At 43.7% G+C, this 21,931-nt stretch overlaps 1 protein-coding gene across 2 annotated transcripts in view; it reads left to right on the forward strand.

The window, feature by feature from the left end:
* The window catches only part of mllt10 (MLLT10 histone lysine methyltransferase DOT1L cofactor), a 67,665-nt gene that overhangs the window by 8,433 nt on the left and 37,301 nt on the right, over positions 1-21,931 (forward strand). For both annotated transcript variants that reach the window (XM_056299272.1, XM_056299271.1), the window contains exons 3-6: positions 13,381-13,435; positions 16,948-17,057; positions 17,154-17,257; positions 18,302-18,395. In XM_056299272.1, the coding sequence (XP_056155247.1) occupies positions 13,381-13,435; positions 16,948-17,057; positions 17,154-17,257; positions 18,302-18,395 (363 nt within the window). The remainder of the gene's footprint in view (positions 1-13,380; positions 13,436-16,947; positions 17,058-17,153; positions 17,258-18,301; positions 18,396-21,931) is intronic.

Here is a 21,931-nt window from a genome sequence, read left to right on the forward strand (position 1 = left end):
ATCTTCATCTAGTAATCCAGCATACATAGCCTGCAAAGAGCCAGCTTATGGTACTTTCTCTGGGGGTAGGAGCCGCTGGCCTCTGAACTGTTCTCATCATACTGCCATTCCTGGCCAGGGCGGGCAGCCAGGATACCTGAAAGCAGAACACGTAGTTTTGGCTTGAGTGCGTGCGGGGAAATATCAGTCTTTATACATTTTTATTAATAAAAAAAGCAACATTAGGTCTATTTTTGTGCATTTTCGTAGGTTAGGCTATTTGCATTTTTGTAGCTTATCTTATTAAATTGCACAACTCTTAGAAGCTTTTCTGCTTATTTTTAAAGCAAAGTTAGATTAATTTCAAGAAAATGACAGCATTCCTTTTACCAATAGCCTACTTATTTTTTTATTGGTCATTTGGCCTGCATAATAAATATTTACGTAGTAGGTCTATTTGTTTTCTCACCTCGGATCGAGAATTATAGCAACTGCATACAGGCGCTCAGATCCATTTTCACTGAATCGCTTCTGGATCACTTCCAACTAAGCGGCTTTTGACATTTTCAGGCCTTGGTCCGTCTCTGCTGTTTTTCCAAGGAAACGCGTAAGAGCTCTAATGGATGATATAACATCTGCAGCCGATGCAGTTGATGAGCTGATCTGTTGTATGAGCTCTTCGAATGGTTCGAGCACGGAAATCATATATAATATATTTTTTTTACCCCCTTTTTCTCCCCAATTACACTTGTTCAATTACCTCACTCTCCTAGCCATCCTGGTTGCTGCTCCACCACCTCTACCAATCTGGAGAGGGCTGCAGACTATCACATGCCTCCTCCGGTACATGTGGAGTCCCCAGTCGCTTTGTTTCACTTGACAGTGAGGAGTTTCGCCAGGGGGATGTAGTGCGTGGGAGGATCATGCTATTCCCCCCAGTTCCCCCTCCCCCCCGAGCAGCCACCCTGACCAACCAGAGGAGGTGCTAGTGCAATGACCAGGACACATACCCACATCCGGCTTCCCACCCGCAGACACGGCCAATTGTGTCTGTAGGGACGCCCGACCAAGCTGGAGGTAACGGGGATTCAAACCGGCGATGCCATGTTGGTAGGCAACGGAATAGACCACCACGCTACCCGGATGCCCCCGGAAATCATATTTTTGATTAATTTGCACTGATTGCTGGAGAACGTTGAAGGCAAGTCAGCTGCATAAGCAGATAGTGCCCATTTCTGTTCTAGTAGACTCTATAGAATATACAATGTACTATTCCACCTAGTAGATACATCTTGCTGTAGTCTTTTTGTAGGCTGGCCCAGTTGTTGCTGAATACTTTGGAGTTGGGAGTATGCTAACGGGGAATGTTTAATGTTATATCAAGAGGTGCTTCGCTGTGACAATACTCCCTCGGCCACAATGAGCTGGAGTGTATGCGCCATACAGGGTAGGCTGGGTAATAAGAATCAGATCAGAACACTTTATTTATCCCCTAGGGGAAATTGAGTTCTGTTACAGAGACTCACGCTCTAATAACTAGAAACTAACATGATACAAGATAAGAAAATAGAAACAGAAACAAACAGAAATAAAAGATAAATAAGAAATAGAAATAAGAACAAAATATCCGCATCCTTCATGGCCTTTGACATGTTCTTAGCGTAAATCTGCATCCTTCATGGCCTTTGCCATGTTCTTAGCTTTATTCCTTAGAATAGCTTGTACCTTTTCTCTCAGTAGTCCCCAGGATCGGAACATGTCACTGAATGCGACAGCCAGAGCCCCTGCTGTATGTGACCCTGTGAATTCTTGACAATGAGGAACAACGTTGTGTTGTTTGAAGTTTTGGTCAATAAAGTGCACGGTTAACCTTAACAGGGATATGGGACATGCACTCGAACTCCAGATGTCACTTGTAAAATTAATTGATGTGACGTTGGGCTTTCAGATGCTGTCAGTATGTGTATACACTGTTTGGTATAACTGCAGCAGGTATACGTCCGTGAAATATTTACACCCTGGAAGGATATAGCGTGGATCCAAGTAGGTAATAAGTCATCAGAACCCTTCATCTTCCACTACAGAAAGAGGCTGCTGATCAAGGCCAATGAATTCCATTATCTTGAGTGATATTTCTTTTGACTTCTTACTGTCACTGCGATAGGGTTCCTGGAGTGACAGAAGACTGACTTGCTAAATGGTTAACTTGCTTTACTGACTTTGCACTGGCTTGCCTTTCATACTCGCCATATTCTTTGAATTCTCAAATGTCTAATGAGGTTTGTGGTATTAAAATGTCATTGTTGCGTTCCACCATGAGGGATTTCTGCTTCTCACACATTGCATATAGCGATTTTATTGTCTTTTTCGGGCACCTTGTAGAACTGCCAGACCGGTGAAGCTATTTTAGCTAGCTTCTTTTGCTGCGCACAGAGAGAGAAATATCTCACGTATTTTGCATCATCTGATCGGCTCTTCTGATCGGCCTATATAAAGAGCGCTGATCAAACTATTTAGAATGAAAATCAGCCGATAATGATCGACGGCCGATTGATCGGAGCATTCCCATTAAATATGATGTAGATGATTAACTGTAGATCATATAGATATATAACCAGGGATTAAATTGGGCTGGGTCTGTCTGTGGCTCAGCACTGCCACATAGCATCTGAAACATCGGCACCAGTGCATCTTCCATCAACAATTAATTTATTCATACATTTTTTTACTCCTTTATTGTTAAAAGAATAGATATATTACATGCTGGTCAGTCAAATAAACAAAAATTAATGTTTTTTTTTTTGTTGGGGGGGGGGGATCCCTCCCTCCCTCCCTCCCTCCCTTTTTCGCCCCCATTGCACCTGGCCAATTACCCCACTCTTCCGAGCCATCCTGGTCACTGCTCCATCCCCTGTACTGAGCCGGGGAGCTGCAGACTACCACATGCCTCCTCTGATACATGTGGAGTCGCCAGCCTCTTTTTACCTGACAGTGAGGAGTTTCTCCAGGGGGTGATAGCACGTGGGAGGATCACGCCCCCCCCCCCCCAAACGGGCGCCCCGACTGACCAGAGGAGGTGCTAGTGCAACGACCAGGAAACATACTCACATCTGGCTTTCCATTTGCAGACACGGCCAACTGTGTCTGTAGGGACGCCCGACCAAGCTGAAGGTAACACAGGGATTCGAACCAGTGAGCCCCGTGTTGGTAGGCAACGGAATGGACTGCTATGCTATCCAGACGCCCCTAGAATGGTGTTTTGTCAAGAATACTCAACTCTAAAGGTCCTTATGCTATTTATAAAGTAGCACTAAACACCACCGTTACTGCTGCCGTCAAGCATGCACAACCATGCCAACCGTGCTCAATCAGGGCCCCACCACATATCAAATTCCAATTTATCTCCTGGACATATCAAAATACCCTGTGTTACCTCTGACCAAGCCGGAGGTAACACGGGGATTCGAACCAGCGATCCCTGTGTTGGTAGGCAACAGAATAGACCGCCGTGCCACCTGGATGCCCCATAATTCATGTTTTTTTTTTAGTTTAAAATTAAGTTGCGTCATCACTTTCGTGGGTTGTAAGAATAGGATGGTGTCGTGCGTTACAGGCATGCACGTGACAGAGAGCCATCAGACAGGAGTGAGTATACCACACAGATCATCTGATATTCCCACTAAACAATGTCTCCTTTATCAACATTGATATTTTAGCAAACTGCTGTAAACTTAATTAACTACAGACCAGTGACTCTGGCCATTCATTATCAAGTTTTTTTAGTTTTAAATCAAGGCAAACTCATCATATCGTAGACAGCTAAGTAACTTATTTTAGCTAGCTAGGTATGGCAGTAATGTCAGCACACTGGCTAAGCTACTTCTACTCTATGCAGCCAGGGCCATTTTGCTAGGCTTAATTTTGTGACTGTAAATTGATATGAACCATCCTGTTAATCAAGCTAGGCTTCGAAGCCAGTATGTGGCATCCAATTCAGGCAATATAGGCAATTATGTTTTCCTCTCCTTTCTTGAGGTCAAAATTTCACAGGATCATGGAGATAAGACAGGGTGGAGTTAAGAGGAGAAAATTAACTGATTTCTTTCAAAGGTAATGTGAAGTAAGTTAGATATCAAAAGAAAGCAATTTTCTGTAATAAGTATTTTAAGGAATAGTGTAACTTATCTTGTTTTGGTGACTGCAACCCAAGATAATTTGATCAGGGTTCACTCTACCATGGTTAAGCCTATTTAGTTCGGCATGTTCAATCTGATATCTGCCACATCCCTGTCTCTGTAGTGCTTCCACTTTGGTTCAACGTATTCCTTTGCATGAGCCCTCTTTTTGAAACGTGGCACTCCTCCACAAGCTATTGTGGCTTTAAAATGTATTGTTTTATATTTTGTAGGATTGACTCATCCAACCAAGCAGTAGAGAGAGTCGTTATAAGAATGAGTTGGGGGCGTCTGGGTAGCGTAGCAGTCTATCCCATTGCCTACCAACACGGGGATTGCTGGTTTGAATCCCTGTGTTACCTCCGGCTTGGTCGGGCCCATATGCCAACAGGAGGTAGAAGCAAATGAAATCACTGAGGAAGAAGATACAAAAACACAGCGTCTCACAGAACCATAAAATAGCAGAAGAAATAGTCAAAAAAAAAAAAAAAAACCAGGGCGAAAAAGCTTTGGAATCAAGAAAACAAATCAGGAAGAGCTTCTAGCCTCAATGCCACATGTCTTCAGAACAGCATATTACGTCGCTAAAAATAATAGATCATATACTGATCATCCTGAACTAATAGCGCTATAGAGGTTAAATGGTGAAAATGTGGGTCGAGTACTTCACACAAATGTGTGATGTACAGAAATCGTACATTTCATATATACAGAAATGAGGCAGGTGTTACTGGCAAGTATTTAGATCAACTCGACCCAAGGTCACTGTTATTGTGGAAGAAAGCAGTTCTCTAAGTAAAACATCTTGCCTTATTGTGTACCTTAGAACATATAGAATACAGAACACAGGCTCAGAACCATTGACCTTTAAGCTCAAGAATACCACCACAGTAGGAATTGCTGATGGACAGCTGAACTGTATTGAGGTACAGCCTTAATGATGTCCTCCTTAAAGACTGTCTGGTTCAATTTTGTTCAGATGGTGCCTCTTTAATGTTAGGCAAAAAGATGGGGGTGTACTCAAAGCTGAAAATTTAATTTCCCAATCTCATAGGCTGGCATGGCCTTAATCACAGGTTGGAGCTTTCTGTTGGGTATGCAGTGAAATGCTACACAGAGACCAACCACTTTACCAGTTTTTTAGACAAGTTATATTGTCTGTACAGTCAGTCAGACAGATTGGACGTGTCTTGTGGGTAAGGTGTGTTGCCTCATCCTACAGAACAGTGAATGCTGTTTGGACAATGTTTGGACTCTGTACAAGCACCTCACCACTGCAAGTGAAGATGTTGAAAGAAATTAAAGAGAGCGATGCATGTATGAAGGTCTAGAAGCAAAGTTGAGCAGAGTTTCTTTTGTGAAAAACTTGGGTCTTGTGAAGGATGGTCTTGAGGAGCTTAAAGACTTGTCTGAATCTCTGCAGTCCAGAGACGTCAGAGTCTCACAGTCAGTCAATTTGATAAAAGGCAGATAGATGTATTCTCTGCCATGGGAGATAGTCCAGTTAGTGGTCCATACTGCAAAGCTTCATGTGAGGGTATTCCAGTAGCTAACCGTGACTCTTAAACCTTGGCCCTCTGACCCCCCCCCCCTTCTCTCATCGGGAAAAGTAAACTACCAGCCGAGCTTACTGTGTCCTCTCCTGTATAGTATTGCAAAAGTTACCTATGACAATTACAGATCTGAAGCAAAAATTAAGATGCTAGTCCAGCTTTAGCAATGCAACGAACAAACACCATGGCGAGAGTGAGAGTTACCCTCAAAACAGAAAACAGCTAATTTCTAAAGCAAAATGCAAATCCTTCTTACAAATAATTGCATCATCACACAAGCTGTATGTGCATTTCAGCTGAATATGGTGACAGTGGGCCAGGGTTCAAAATGCATGTCAGCCATCCCCTCTTACCACACAAAACCAACAAAATGTCCTGTAAGCCTGCACATCATGACACTGCACACAGCCAAGCAACCACTAGCGACAAACACTTCAGAACGGGGGTGGCTAACCATGTGCCACGGAGAGCCATGTGTATGCAGGTTTTCATTCCAGCCGGACACCACACCAGGTGATTTCACTGATTAGAAACCCTTCAACCAAAGAGGAAGAATGTATCAGTGAAATCACCTGATGTGGAGTCGGGTTGGAATGAAAACCTGCATACACATGGCTCTCCATGGCACATGCTTAGCCACCGCTTACATTCAATGTGCATAATGACCGCTGACCAGTAATTCTGCATAGTGACAGTTTTCCCAAATAAACCTTAACGTATGTATACAAAACAGTGGCAGCAGTGGCTATAATAAAATCAGTTGTTATGGCGGCCTATTAGATTTTAAATTTCTTGCCCTTAAAGCTTTTGCTCCTTGGTTGATCCTGTCATCCAGGGGTATCGCATGTAAATGCTGGGGTTGAAATGTCTCTCAAAAGCCTTGGTTTTCTGCACCAAATTAAGCTCTTGCGTAGGTCTTCCTCTGCTGATTAGCTTCAACATTTTGTTAAAAGTTAATCTTGAAAACGGCATGGATAAAAAATTGCAATGATAAGCTCCTCACCAGTAGTAACATTACTCGTGGCTTCCATTGTGAACTAACAGGCTAACTAGCTAGCGAGTTTATTGGCATTTTTTTTCTTTGCTAGCTTGTGATTTATGTTACCCCACAGCGGGTAGAACTTGTCATAAAGTTAGCGATAACAAAGCCCACCCATTTAGAGGGAAGATATGATTGGTCAATTTTACTGTAATTTGAAATTACTGTCATTGAATTACGATTACTCGGACCTCTGTAAAAAGTATAGCTGGACCAGCAGTCACAGAGCTGAAAGTATAGCATTTTCTTCCTAGTAACTGCAGAGGCAGCAAAATTCTGATATGGAGACAAAGGGGCTTTCATTTAACCCATCACATTCCAACACAAATTGAATAGGCAGGTTTGAAGGGTTTATTTCCTCAGAAACATTTTGCATAGATGTTGATTGTCAAACTACGAATTGATAAAATAAAATTAGAACCGATGACTTTTTAAAATATGATCTTTTGGAATATCTTGGGCCCTCTCTGAGGGCTACGAGTGCCTTGACGGTTCCCCTCTGGGCTATTCAGATAGATTCTTCTAATGGTGTGCCTTTACAGAAGGACAACAGACCAAAGGTTATTGATCTTGGCAAGTTTTATGATGCATTATACACAAGCATGACAAGTAGGATGGTCACAAAGAGGAAGAATCATGCTTCCACAAAGTGAACGTGTTGGATCAAAGCACATGACCAAGCCCACTACCATTACTATGGTAGTGGGTAGTAGTATGGTGATGAGGAAGTTAAGAGAGCTTTGCAGTCAGCTAAAGATAGGGTTTTCTGGAGTCAAACAACTATAGGAATTGCAAGGAAAATCCGAATCTGCCAGTACATGGAGCCCTGATGAAGCTCAAACATGTAGTGGAAATTATTGCTTTTAGCAGTGCAGAGTGTGAAAGAGGTTTTTCAGAAATTAATAATGTTACACCATTGCACACACAACTCTGAATTGAATACATCAGTTCTTATGTTCATCAAAATGGTTGGCCCTCCGTCTTGAGTTTTGGAACCCAACAAAATAGTATGTGAAAAAGAGGGTGCTTACCAGAAGGTCTCCAGACCATTTAGCATGTAGAAAATGGAGTCTTATCACACAGGGTTCAACATATCAGCCTATTTGGGATCTGATAAACTATGAGGATATCCCAGCGTGTTGTGACCTAGTAACTAGCATCAGTCTATGTGGCATTCCGTAGAATGAATTTAACCACCTTTCCAGAAGGTGAAGCATATTTTCTCTAAATATAGGAAAAAAAGGTTTTATACAATATTGTTTGTGTAACATCGTAGATATACTAGGGTGAATATAATTGTGGTTGTAATAGGGGTAAACATTGTTAGCGGGTGAGAACATCGTAATCCCTTGAGGAAATCCAGTTGTTATATAGTGTATTGTTTTTGGTAATTTGTATTGTGTTATTCAGAATTCAGGGTTGAGATGGTCTAGCTGTTTATACAAACAAAATATTGACATACTAAATGTGAAGTCAAATAAAAAGAGTCACACTTGCAACATTGGGAATACGTTCTTTCAAAGAACTGAGAGATTGGCTATTGTAATTTACCTTGGTCGGATAAGGTGAGCACTCTCAAAAATAACTTTATGAATTATGAAATAGAAAATTGACTATGGCTTGGAATTGTTTTGTCAAGAATACTCAACTCTAAAGGTCCTTATGCTATTTATAAAGTAGCACTAAACACCGCCGTTACTGCTGCCGTCAAGCATGTACATCCATGCCAACCACGCTCAATCAGGGCCCCACCACATATCAAACCCCAATTTAACTCTTTTACGTATCAAAATTAATAACTATTGGGGTGTCCGGGTAGCGTAGCGATCTATTCTGTTGCCTACCAACACAGGGATTGCCAGTTTGAGTCCACGTGTTACCTCTGGCCTGGTCGGGCGTCCCTACAGACACAGTTGGCCGTGTCTGCGGTTGGGAAGCCGGATGTAGGTGTGTGTCCTGGTCACTGTACTAGCGCCTCCTCTGGTCAATTGGGGCGCCTGTTCAGGGGGAAGGGGGAACTGGGAGGAATAGCGTGATCCTCCCACGCGTTATGTCCCCCTGGCGAAACTCCTCACTGTCAGGTGAAAAGAAGCGGCTGGTGAGGCATGTGCTAGTCTGCAGCCCTCCCCGGATCGGCAGAGGGGGTGGAGCAGTGACTGGGACAGCTTGGAAGAGTGGGGTGATTGGCTGGATACAACTGAGAGAAAAAAGAGGAAAAAAATAAAAAGAAAAAAAAAGAAAAGAAAAGAGAAAAAAATAGCCATTTGCATATCAAAAATGGCCTCAGGTAGGGCAACCTGATTGGTCCATGGTTTGTTTACATTTGACTTTATGCACAGCCTCGACTGTTCTAGTGCAGACAGCATAGTTGTGCTGTGACTTACTTTTTTTTTTTACCCGCCCCCCCTTTTTTTTTCTCCCCAATTGTACTTGGCCGTTTACCCCACTCTTCCGAGCCGTTCCGGTGTCTGCTCCACCCCCCTCTGCTGATCCCGGGAGAGCTGCAGACTACCACATGCCTCCTCTGATACATGTTGAGTCGCCAGCCGCTTCTTTTCACCTGACAGTGAGGAGTTTCACCAGGGGGACGTAGTGTGTGGGAAGATCACGTTATTCCCCCCAGTTTCCCCTCTCCCCCGAACAGGCGCCCCGACCAACCAGAGGAGGTGCTAGTGCAGCGACCAGGAGACATTCACATCTGGCTTCCCACTTGCAGACACAGCCAATTGTGTCTGTAGGGACGCCCAACCGAGCCGGAGGTAACACAAGGATTCGAACCGGCGATCCCCGTGTTGGTAGGCAACGGAATAGACCACTACGCTATCCAGACACCCCTAGAATTGTGTTTTGTAAAGAATACTGAACTCTAAACGTCCTTATGCTATTTATAATGTATCACTAAACACCACCGTCACTGTTGCCGTCAAGCATGCACATCCATGCCAACCGCGATCAATCAGGGCCCCACCATATATCAAATTTCAATTTATCTCCTGGACACATCAAAATAAATAACTATTTGAATATCAAAAATGGCCTCAGGTAGGGCAACCTGAATGCTCCATGCTTTGTTTACATTTGACTTTTTGCGCTGCCTCAACTGTTCTACAGGCAGCCAAGTTGTGCTGCAACTTAACATTTTGACACATGCATGCAGTTTGGAAAAAGTGTTCGGTCTGTTTTTACTTGAAATGGAGGCACACTTGCATGCATTGATTTAGTATAATGAAGATGGCACAGCAGAAAATGTACACATTGTGCTAGCTTGCATGGTTGAAAACCCCTTACCCTGTTCATCGTTGAGAAATGTCACTCGCAGTTCACGCTGGATACAGGGTTGGATATTGAGTTTCTGCAAACAGTTTTTAATTTGTAATGGAAATGTGTGCATGCTTAGTGATAATACAAATCATTGGTAAAAGAGTAATTTTTAAAAATTTTTTATTTTGAGATACTTTATTGATCCCCGTGGGGAAATTACGCTCTGCGTTTAACCCATCCTAGCTGTGTAGCTAGGAGCAGTGGGCAGTTGCTGTGCAGCACCTGGGGACCAACTCCAGTTGGTCTTTCCATTGCTTCAGTCAGGCGCACAGACAGGAGTATAACCCTAACATGCATGTCTTTTTTTTTAATGGTTGGGGAAACCGGAGCACCCAGAGAAAACCCACCGCAGACAAGGGGAGAACATGCAAACTCCACACAAAAAACGACCTGGGATGTTAGTCTGAGTAACTTTAACAAGCTAGTTCTAGCAAATGTAAACACTAGCGGATGTTATACAATACACAGACAGCCAAGTTTGCCATTTTTACTATAGACTTAGAAAAATAACAAGATGTTAACTTACTCTTTTCCATACATCAAGTCTCTGTCTGGAATGTACAGTGAGAAGGGAGGGGTGAAGGGTCTGTGCAGTGCCAAATGGCATCTCATATTAATGTGATGTCAATTTGATGAAAATTTAAAAACTTTTTTTCATCTTCCTGGGCAGGTACACATCTTCAGCTGCCCAGCTAGGTCAAACCCATTTATGAGTCAAACCCATTTATGGGAAACGCAGGCGCTATTTTTGGTCTGTAAATAAGCGAATTATCTCAAAACATCATCCCATATTTTGACGTATTAAAATAATGAAATAGACCTTTCTCAGGTCCAAGAATATCCTGAATAGTGGCAAGCCACAATTTTGGCAGTCCTGTTCAGAGCCACCCATTATCGTTCTAGGAACTACTGGTTTTCCGTTCACATAATGTTTAATAATGGGCCTTCCAAACAAATGGTCTTACAATTGATTGTAAAAGATGGTAGCTTGCCTAATATGCTGGAGTATGCTGACTTTCATTAAGACAGGAATGATTTGATGGGATACTGATTAGGCCAACAGACCTCAGTCAGATAGTATTTAAAATATAGGTTCACTTTCTTTGAACTCAGACCTCATTGAAATATTGTTGGGCATCATTAAGAATCGCAGCAACAAATTCCAGATTGCTTCAGTATAGAGAAACTTAAAACGTCGTTGAATCTTCTCACTGGGCTTGAACACAGTTCAGTTGAGCAGTCATTTAAGCCTTGAAAAACCATAATACATATGCCTTTCGTGTGACATTAGTGCTGAAATGATAAGTTGATGAATAATTTTGTCATGCAACACATCGCTTATAATTTTGGTAATTAATTATCTGAATTGTTTATCATATAAAAATGCTAAACATTTGCTCGTTACACCTTCAGGAATGCTGAGATTTGCTTTCCTTTTGCCGATTCATAGCACTATAAAGTAATACTTTATGGATTTTTGGCTCCTGGTCAGACTAATTAAACAGTTTCAAGATATCCCTGCAGGCTTTGGACTTATTTTTGGACTAATTTTTTGTTAATAGTTTTTTTTTTAAATTTTAGATTCTTTTTGGTATTTAAGCCTTTTATGTGACAGTGAAAGGCACACAGGTATGACATGCAACAAAGGTCGCCGGCTGGATTCGAACCAGTGACTGTTTCAACCATGTGGTATGCGCTCTAACCATTCGGCTACAGGGGTGCCCAATAGTTTTGTAGTTATCTGTGAGATAGAACACATTCCTACAGTTCAAGGATCATTCACATATGAGAAAATTAAATTTCAAGCTACAACAAAATGGCCTAATGATTGAAACAAGTGGTGCTCAAGTGGGAGACAATGTTTTGAATTCCACACGAGCAACTGACTTGTGATGGTCTGGCATTGTGAGAAGGGAGGCCTTGCGTCGACCAGATAGCCTGGGCTCATGTCCTCGTGACAGCTAGCATCTGCCCCACTGTAATGTCTTTCACTATCGACCAGCTCCAGTGGGCTGTTCTGCAGCCGACCCTACATGCTGAACCTCACCTTGGAACGGGAAAAGTCAGATGGGGAATTTCTCTCACAAATAATATCGATGCCCAGAGAGAAAATCAAACCCAAAGCTGACACAGAAGATTGTGTGTTTTGTCAGACCTGTGCCTTACATTGTTTTAGGTTTCCCCATTAAGATCCTAAACGACGTTTCTTTTTATGTTCTCCATCAGGTTGGCCACTTCATTTCTACCCATCACCACTGAGTTCATGATAATGGTTTAGTTTTTACAGCATGCTTTTAAAATGTTGCTTCGCATTGCAAAAAACAATAATAAATAGCTGATAACATAAGCAGCAAAAATGCCGTGAAAATGGCAGAATGGGTTGCAGAAGAATGAACGAGTCCGTTGTAATGCATAATGAAACTGATAAAAGCAAATGACATTAAAAACCTGTGTAAAACAGTGTTTTAAGAAAGCTTTGACATAATAATACCTATTGTATCATCATACTGTCATAGTTTAAGCAGTACCCTGCTTCACACTCATACAGTTACACATCTTTGCAGCAACAAGCTACTGCGAAATTCAGCAGCAGTAGGGGCCTGGGTGCCTTGCTCGAGGGCACCTCACGGTAGTTGTTAAGGGAGCACAGTGTGTTACCAATTCACCAAACCATATTCTCTTAGCTTGTCAAGGACTTAAAAACATCATCAGGATCATACATGGCATTTTAAAGCACATCTCAAGCTTCCTGTTGGTACAGTTGAACAGGGTTGAACTGGCTCGCTGTTAAAAAATGAGTTGACAAGTCTGCCATACTTGGCCTTTAACTGTGAAAGTGATAGTAGATCATGTGTGCTTCGCTTAGAAACACATAGCTGTGTGAGTGTGTGTGCGTGCTTGTGTGTGTGTGAGAGAGTGCAAGTGTGCCCACTGATGTGTGCTTTATAGCCTATCTAGGTTTGGAGGGTTTGGAGGGAGTAGAATGGCCCTGGTCCCTTAGGCTGAGGAGAGCCACAGAGATAACTGCCTGAAGGCTTACAAACACACACACGCACACACACACACACGCTCAGAGAAGAAGGAAACAAGAAAACAGCCTTATGTGACAGATAGTAAGGTTGTTTTACAGCTAAGGATGTGGCCTTGTGCCAAAGTTTGGCAAGTCTTGCCATCTCCACTTACATGTTTCAGCACATGCCCACATACTTGTTTCGTATTTTTGCAGCGCATGAGTTGCCATAAAATGATCTTGTGTATGAACAGATAAAATGCACATTGTCTTTCTCATCTGCTGTGTTTTTTCTGTTTGCAGAGGTGTGAGCTGTGCCCCCACAAAGACGGAGCCCTTAAGAGGACCGACAATGGAGGTAGAATCTCTCCTATCCACACACAGAACATATACACGCTGATTTGTGGTCGGCTTCTTGCATATTTTTGTCATTAATTGCGCGTCATGGGCAAGTTTAAGGGGTGTGAGCATGCTGAGAGCATTATGTTGCCATTGGTTTTGTGTCTATTTGTGTGTCTTGCTTTGTGCATGTGTGTGTATGTGTGCACGTTTGCTTCTCTGCGTTCCTTGCCAATCCATGTTTTATGAGTGCATGTGTGTTTATGAGGGGGCGGGCCAGGCTGGGTATAGTGCGTGGCCTGTGAGGAGTCTCCTCTCTGGGTTCAACAGGAGGTCAGCCTGGTGGAGACTGTAAATATTCTGTGTGTGTGTGTGTGTGTGTGTGTGTGTGTGTGTGTGTGTGTGTGTGTGTGTGTGTGTGTGTGTGTGTGTGTGTGTGTGTGTGTGTGTGTGTGTGTGTGTGTGTGTGTTTGAGTGAGTCAGTCAGAGAGAGAGGCACAGCTGTGGGATTGTGTCCAGGCCTGCAGGGAGGCATAAGGACAACACTAACACACAGTTTTACTACTTTCTCTTTCTTTTTACCCTCTCAATGACCTCTCGCTCTCTCTCTCCAACTTTACTTTTATGTCACCCCCCCCCCTCTCTCTCTCTCTTTCTCTCTCTCTCTCTCTCTCTCTCTCTCTCGCTCTCTTTCTCTCTAACCGATCGGGGAAATCGCTGTTATTTCAGGTGGGCGAGTAATAAAGCATGGCAAACAGAGATAAGTCTTAAACAGAGACTTGCTGCTACATCCCAAAACTGTGTTTCCAACCGTAGAGAGCGAGGGAGTGGTAGAGATAGCCTTTTATCCGAGCATACTTAAAAGGGCTCTCTCTTGGGTTGTTGTTGGTTGGTGTGCCGCGGTGCTCTTCTTCGAGAGGGACTGATTATATATGAAAAGATCGACGTATTCTGCCACATAATGAATTGCTTCAGCAGCCCTACATTACTTTATTATATCTAATAGTCCTCATTATAAACAGAAAGCACACTGATTGTGAGTGAGTGAGCGAGAGAGAAAGAGAGATCATCCTGTAAATATTCTCCTGTTTGTTCTTACAGGATTTAACTTTTCATGTCCTTCATTGCGTATCATACTGAAAGACACAAGTACCGGAAAGGTCAGGTTAGATTAGATTAGGGGAAATGTAAAAGTTCCCCTTGGGGTAAGGGGAACTAAAGTTAATCTGGTTTGGGTGATGTTATTGTTTCAACATGGGTTTAACATGGAGGACCATGAAAACCCATTATTGAAAGGTGTTTGCCTTTTCTCTTGCCTGTCTTTCATTTTGTGATTAAAGGTCCTAAACTGTGCTGCGGATGAATCGACAGCTCAATAAGGGAGAATTGCTGTCCCAACACTTTCCCCTTTAGACTGATAAGTTCTCAGAAAAGGGGGATACTATGTTAGGTGTTTGGGGGTAGAAGTGTGAGTGCTTAGCTTTTATAGTCTTGTTTTATAGGCCTCTTCCAGATTCTTGGAGGGACTTCAAAACAACAACATGCCCCCATTTCACACCCTCTCCCTCCCCTCCGTACCGCCCTCTGCCCTCCCTCTCTCCCTGTCCCACTCACCAGGTCAAAGGCAGGTCAGGGGTTCAACTGTAAGTTTAAGCCTGTTTTTGTTTCTGCCCTGGGCAAAAACAGACACCTCCAGTGTGGCAGGAGGCTTCCACATCCATTTGACCCCCAATTCACCTCCATCAGCTCCTCCTCAATTCCTTGTCAACTGTGCTGCCACTCTGACATTCTGCTACCCCCAGTTTGCCTGTTTGTCATCACTGACAGGCAGCTGTGTGTGTGTGTGTGTGTGTGTGTGTGTGTGTGTGTGCGCGCGCATGTGTGTCTCCTGGGTCGGAGGAGTTAAGCGCATGTGTGTTACTGCGACTAATCATTTCATTTTCCTTTATTTTGATAAATCCAAAAGGCCAACCTAAAGTTGTGAGGTTTTTTTTAAAAAAATTTCATGCAGAAGGCATTTTTTGGAGTCAAATTATGTTTCATCTGATTACTTCCTCAGATCTAAAATAAGATGCCTTATTTTGCGTCCTTCGCTGATGATGCATGCACATTTCTCTCTGCAGTGTTGTTTGTAGATGTAGTCATTTTGTTTTGTAGCACGTGCAGTGGGGAAATAGCTGTTGTGCCAAGGTGGAGTACGAAACTCAGAGGAGCTACCTCAGAATCTGTGTCAACATTATTAAAACTATCATTTACACCTCAGAAAACCGTTATCATTATTATATAACACTATTTTTTCAATCCCAGATCAAGAAATAGCAGATTAGCTGTTAGTCAGATGTCATTGGCTAGCTTTATCTTGCTGCATAAAAGCAAGCACCAGGGCGTCCGAGTAGCGTGGCGGTCTATTCTGTCGCCTACCAACACGGGAATCGCCAGATCGAATCCCCGGGTTACCTCTGGCTTGGTCGGGCACCCCTACAGACACAATTGGCTGTGTCTGCGGGTGGGAAGCCGGATGTGGGTATGTGTCCTGGTCGCTGCACTAGCGCCTCCTCTGGTCGGTCGGGGTGCCTGTTCGGCGGGGGAGGGGGAACTGGGGGGAATAGCGTGATCCTCACATGTGCTACGTCCCCCTGGCGATACTCCTCACTGTCAGGTGAAAAGAAGTAGCTGGTGACTCCACATGTATCGGAGGAGGCATGTGGTAGTCTGCAGCCCAAGAGTGGGGTAATTGGCTAGATATAATTGGGGAGAATAAGGGGGGAATATAAAAAAACAAAAACAAAAAACTAAGCACCAAAACTAGCCAGGTGACCTACCATGAATAACACTTCATATTTGGATGTGGTTGTCACTGCTTAATGCAGATTTTTTTTCCCTAAGAGCTATAGTAACTCACAGCGTACACAAAATTTTTGTAACTTTTCTTAAATGGAGATTTCAGTTGTATGTTCATAATGACATTTTCTCCAAAACAGCACCAGGTTATAGGACCTTCTTTCACTCTTACTCAAACAAATTTCAAAATGAAAAAGTGCTCCAGGTTACTGGACAGAGCTTTTTAGTACAAACAAAATCCAACTGCAAATGAATTGCAGTATATCCCACCTTATCAAACATGATTTACTTTGCCACAGTAAATGACGTTTTAGCGTGTTTTGTGTGTGTGTGTGTGTGTGTGTGTGTGTGTGTGTGTGTGTGTGTGTGTGTGTGTGTGTGTGTGTGTGTGTGTGTGTGTGTGTGTGTGTGTGGTTGTGACGTTACCAGCGGTGCCGCTGTGTGTGTGCCGTGAACCATCATGGAGTGCATATGTGTAAATTTGACTGGCACAGAATCAGATATATCTGACTGACCTGGGTTTGTCATTGGTCATGGCGGATCAAAGTGAAAATTGGCTGATTCCGGTCACCGGCTGATCAATCGGTGCATCTCTATTTATGTGTATGCGTATGTGTGCGTGCGTGCATTTGGATTGTGCTCTTTTTTTTTTTTGCTTGACACTGATGGTCCTCCACTCTGTTTCGGCAGGCTGGGCACATGTGGTTTGTGCCCTTTACATACCTGAGGTGGAGTTTGCCAATGTTTCAACGATGGAGCCCATCGTACTACAGTCTGTACCTCACGAGCGCTATAACAAGGTACCACACACACACCAGAAGGAAGAATCCAGGCATGCACACCGAACAGAAACGTGCCCATACATATTTACTTCTACTTACTTTTCCTTACCGTAGACATGTTACATCTGTGAGGACCAGGGTAGAGAGAGTAAAGCGGCCACCGGTGCCTGTATGACCTGCAACAAGCATGGCTGCAGGCAGGCCTTCCATGTCACATGGTGAGACCCATTCAATATACAATTTCTAATATAAAAGCTCAAGTCACTGAATGGAGTCCAGTCTCTGTTTCGCTGCACTGACGTTATTGTTCCGTTGGAAAGACAGTAGGTTTGTGTAACGATTCATTACTACAGGAGCGTTGTGACACCACACTTAATTAATGTGTATGGCACTGAAGATTTTAAAGTGTCTTGGTATTGAAAGTATTGGAGGTATTACACTGATTAAATTCTTTGCTCATAAAAGACAGTTTGTGGGCATCCGGGTAGCGTAGTGGTCTATTCCGTTGCCTACCAACGCAGGGATCGCCATTTCAAACCTCCGTGTTACCTCCGGCTTGGTTGAGCGTCCGTACAGACACAATTGGCAGTGTCTGTACGGACACTGTACGGATGTGGGTATGTGTCCTGGTCGCTGCACTAGTGACTCCTCTGGTCGGTCGGGGCACCTATTCATGGGGGAGGGGGAACTGGGGGATTAGCGTGATCCTCCCACGCGCTATGTCCCCCTGATGAAACTCCTCACTGTCAGGTGAAAAGATGCGGTTGGCGACTCCACATGTATCAGAGGAGGTGTGTGGTAGTCTGCAGCCCTCCCCAAATCAGCAGAGAGGGTGGAGCAGCGACCGGGATGGCTCGGAAGAGTCAGGTAATTGGCCAAGTACAACTGAGGAGAAAGGGGGGGGGGGGCAAAAAAATAAAAATTATTTGTCGGCAACATAAAGTGGTGAACAAAACTGTAAATTTGAAAGAGTATTACAATAGTGCAAGCATGTTAGAATTTATTTAGTCGTCAGCTTGTGCCGTTGACCTGTATGTGTGTCTGGGACAGCTTTATATTTTAGGTGTCAATCAACAGGTGCTTTCCTGTGCTTTTTAGCATTGTGCTGTGACACGACTGCTTATCATTAGCAAGTGTCATGATGTGTTAATCTTGTGGTCATGTGAAAGCCTGTAAGACTGAGCTGCCTAGATTTTGATTCTATTTTTTTTCTTCCCACACTTTGCTTTCCTTTGTGTCACCGCTCACCAATGCTGCTGCAGTGCCCAGTTTGCTGGGTTATTATGTGAAGAACAGGGATCAGATGCAGACAACGTCAAGTACTGCGGCTACTGCAAATACCACCACAGCAAACTGGTAGGTCTCCTTTGCATTCCCAATATATTTGATATAAGCACAGCACTTACTTTAATATACCAAATAACACACAATACCGAAACACTAAACGTTTATTTACTATGAACTATTAATTAGGGACTGAGACTTGGACTTAACTTTAAAAGACTAAACTGTGTAGCAGTCTAAGCATCAGCTTTGTGTTGATGCAGTTGCCCACCGGGGACCGTGGTTCGCGCCTCAGTCTCGTCAGATGCGACTATGGCCGGACTCGATGAAGAAACAGTAATTGGCAACGCTGTCTTTGAGAGGGGGGCAGGGTCGGCTTGTGTTCGTCACATGACGAACACAAGCCGTGTGTGTCGGAAAAAGCAGTGGTTCGGCCTGGAGTCGCCTTGTCACGAAAGTGGCGAGGCGTCTCCTTCGAGACTGCCGGCCGGAGAGATGCAGTTGGCAAACGCATGCAGTACGAGGGTGGGTGTCTGAACTAAAATAGGGATCGATTGGCCACTAAATTGGGAGAAAAAGGGAAAAATCATAAATAGATTTTAAAAAAAAGAAGACTAAACTGATAATATTCTACAATTATAGCATGTTAATTTATTATGCTATACTATATAATATATGCAGATCTCTCAATAGGTTTTTTTTTTTATCAGAGCAATCGTATTCTGTCTTTTTTGGTGACTGAACATTGATTTTATTTCTCCTTGTGTTGTGAGAAGCTCAAACCACTCTGGCTGAATATATTGAGAGGTTGTGGCAACTCTGATTGTCGGTTGCCTGTGATTATGCGTACATGTGAGTGAATGTGTGTGTGTTTTTGAAAGCTTGTTTATAAGTACAAATACGAATGGCTATGAAGAAATATCAACACACACACACACACACACACACACACACACACACACACACACACCTGTAGTTGAGACAGAGTGGGCAGTGCTTTTTATTTCTTGAATCAGTTCATTCACACGGTAACCAGTAATCCATTTACAGGCAGTAATCGGTTAAGTCGAGTTTATTTGCATAGCTCCAGGTCACTCTTTCTGTCTCAGAGGGCTTTATATTCGCAAAGTAAAAAATAGGTAGATGCAGTAAGCGACGATGGACTTCACCCTCTATGCTTAGTCTCTTTATTTGGTTAAATGGTTTGATTAAAGGGCTTGCATGGTTTAAAAATAACTTTATTTCTCACAAACACATATACATGGCTTCGTAAAATCATTGGTATTTGAAAAGTTGGCTCTTCCAGGCGGCACGGTGGCGCAGTGGTTAGCGCGGTTGCCTTACAGCAAGAAGGTCCTCGGTTCGAACCCCGGAGTTGTCCAACCTTAGGGGTTATCCCAGGTCGTCCTCTGTGTGGAGTTTGCATGTTCTCCCCGTGTCAGCGTGGGTTTCTTCCGGGTGCTCCGGTTTCCTCCCACAGTCCAAAGACATGTAGGTCAGGTGAATCGGCCATACTAAAATTGTCCCTAGGTGTGAATGTGTCGGCCCTGTGATAGACTGGTGGCCTGTCCAGGGTGTCTCCCCACCTGCCGCCCAATAACTGCTGGGATAGGCTCCGGCATCCCGTGACCCCAATTGGGATAAGCGGCTTGGATAATGGATGGATGGCTGTATGGCTCTTCCAATGCTTCTACTTGTCTCTGCAAAACTTGCCATTGACAGTCCTTAAGCAAGTACATTAAATCATTTTCTCCACCTTTCTTTGTATTTTTATCCTATCCTTTTCTATGCATTATTACAGGACATCATAACATGATTGTTTATGCTTGCCATTTCCTCCGACAGTGAGCCGTTAGACAAACTCATCTACACAGTACAGTACTGTACTGTAAAGTGGGCATCGGCACTCCGGTCACCTCACGGACATTGACATGGCATATGGTGGATGTAATTGATTACAATTAGTGATGGGCAAAACTCACAAAATTGTTAAAACTTTTAAACAACACATAATAATGCATTTTTCCATTTAAATGACAAGGTTGTGAGGTGGTGGTGGTGGAAAAAAAACTATTACAGAGCGCAAATCGAGGCAAAGCAGTAGACGCGCTCATGCCTGACTGCAGATAAACCTCAGAACAAACAAGCATTGAGAACATAAAAAGGCCTAATAAGGTCCCGGCTTTACAGAATCTATATAAAATGAAGCTACACACAGAAATAAGCAAAATTTATGAAGGCTCCTTCCCAGTAACCCATGCAAGAAGGAAAAATCAAAGAGCCTGGCTTTCCTTCAATTGACAGCTAAAACGAGATTATGCACTCGGGTTGACAGCCGTCATCTGTTATAGCTGCTGTCAACGTAGACTCATTTCAGTCATCCAAGTATTCAGGAGAGGTTCACACTGGTGAATAGATTTAAACTTCTCCTGGATGTCGAATGTTTTAATCTGACATGATTTAGCATCGCTCTGGTGCTGTGGCTGCACGTTAACTCCATGTTGCAAAGCTGACAATTAATTTCATCCTGAGAAGTCGGATCAAAATGTGCCAGCTTTGCGAATCATTTTGTATAGTCTGTAAGTTGGAATTTCCCTGCATGCTGTCGCTCAAACGCTGACACATTATCATGCGACAGCTGATCAAGAAACTGCCCCCCCCCCTTTTTTTTCTCCCCAATTATATCCGGCCAATTACCCCACTCCGAGTTGTCCCAGTCACTGCTTCATCCCCATTTTCAGTTTGCAGCAGTAGACGGAAACAACTGGTTAATAGTTGTTTCACCATTTCAAGACTCCCCAAAAACATGGCATTTACATTGTCTTTCTGTTGTGCAAACAACATCCTGTCACCGCATCATGTGACCTTTTCACAGGTGCAGTTTCACAAAGCAGATTATAAGCCGACTGCCGTTTGCACATGTTAATAAACCAAAAGAGTGTGTGTGGGGGAGTGTGTGTGGCTTGAGACAGGTTAAAATGGTGGCCACACCCTCACAAAGACACACCAGGAAGAGAGCGGTCGCCATGGACCTATGCACAGTGGCCACTCTCTCCCATCGAAAGACTCTGCAGATGTTTTGCTGTTTTGTTTATCCCCCCCCCCCCATTTTTCTCCCCAACTGTACTTGGCCAATTACCCCACTCTTCTGAGCCATCCCAGTCACTGCTCCACCCCCTCTGCCAGTCTGAGGAGGGCTGCAGACTACCACATGCCTCCTCTGACACACGTGGAATCGCCAGCTGCTTCTTTTCACTTGACAGTGAGGAGTTTCACCAAGGTGACGTAGCGTGTGGGAGGATCACGCTATTCTCCCCAGTTCCCCCTCCCCCCCGAATTGGCGCCCCAACCGACCAGAGGAGGCTCTAGTGCAGCGACTAGGACACACACCCACATCCGACTTTCCACCTGCACACATGGCCAGTTGTGTCTGTAGGGACACCTGACCAAGTCGGAGGTGACACAGGGATTCGAACTGGCAATCCCCGTGTTGGTAGGCAATGGAATAGACTGCCATGTAGGGTCTGCGGTGGTGTAGCGGTCTAAGCATCGCCTTTGTGTTGATGCAGTTGCCCACTGGGGACCGGGGTTCACGCCTCGGTCTCGTA

The sequence above is a fragment of the Lampris incognitus genome, chromosome 19 (assembly GCF_029633865.1).
Source record: "Lampris incognitus isolate fLamInc1 chromosome 19, fLamInc1.hap2, whole genome shotgun sequence".
Classification (NCBI taxonomy): domain Eukaryota; kingdom Metazoa; phylum Chordata; class Actinopteri; order Lampriformes; family Lampridae; genus Lampris; species Lampris incognitus.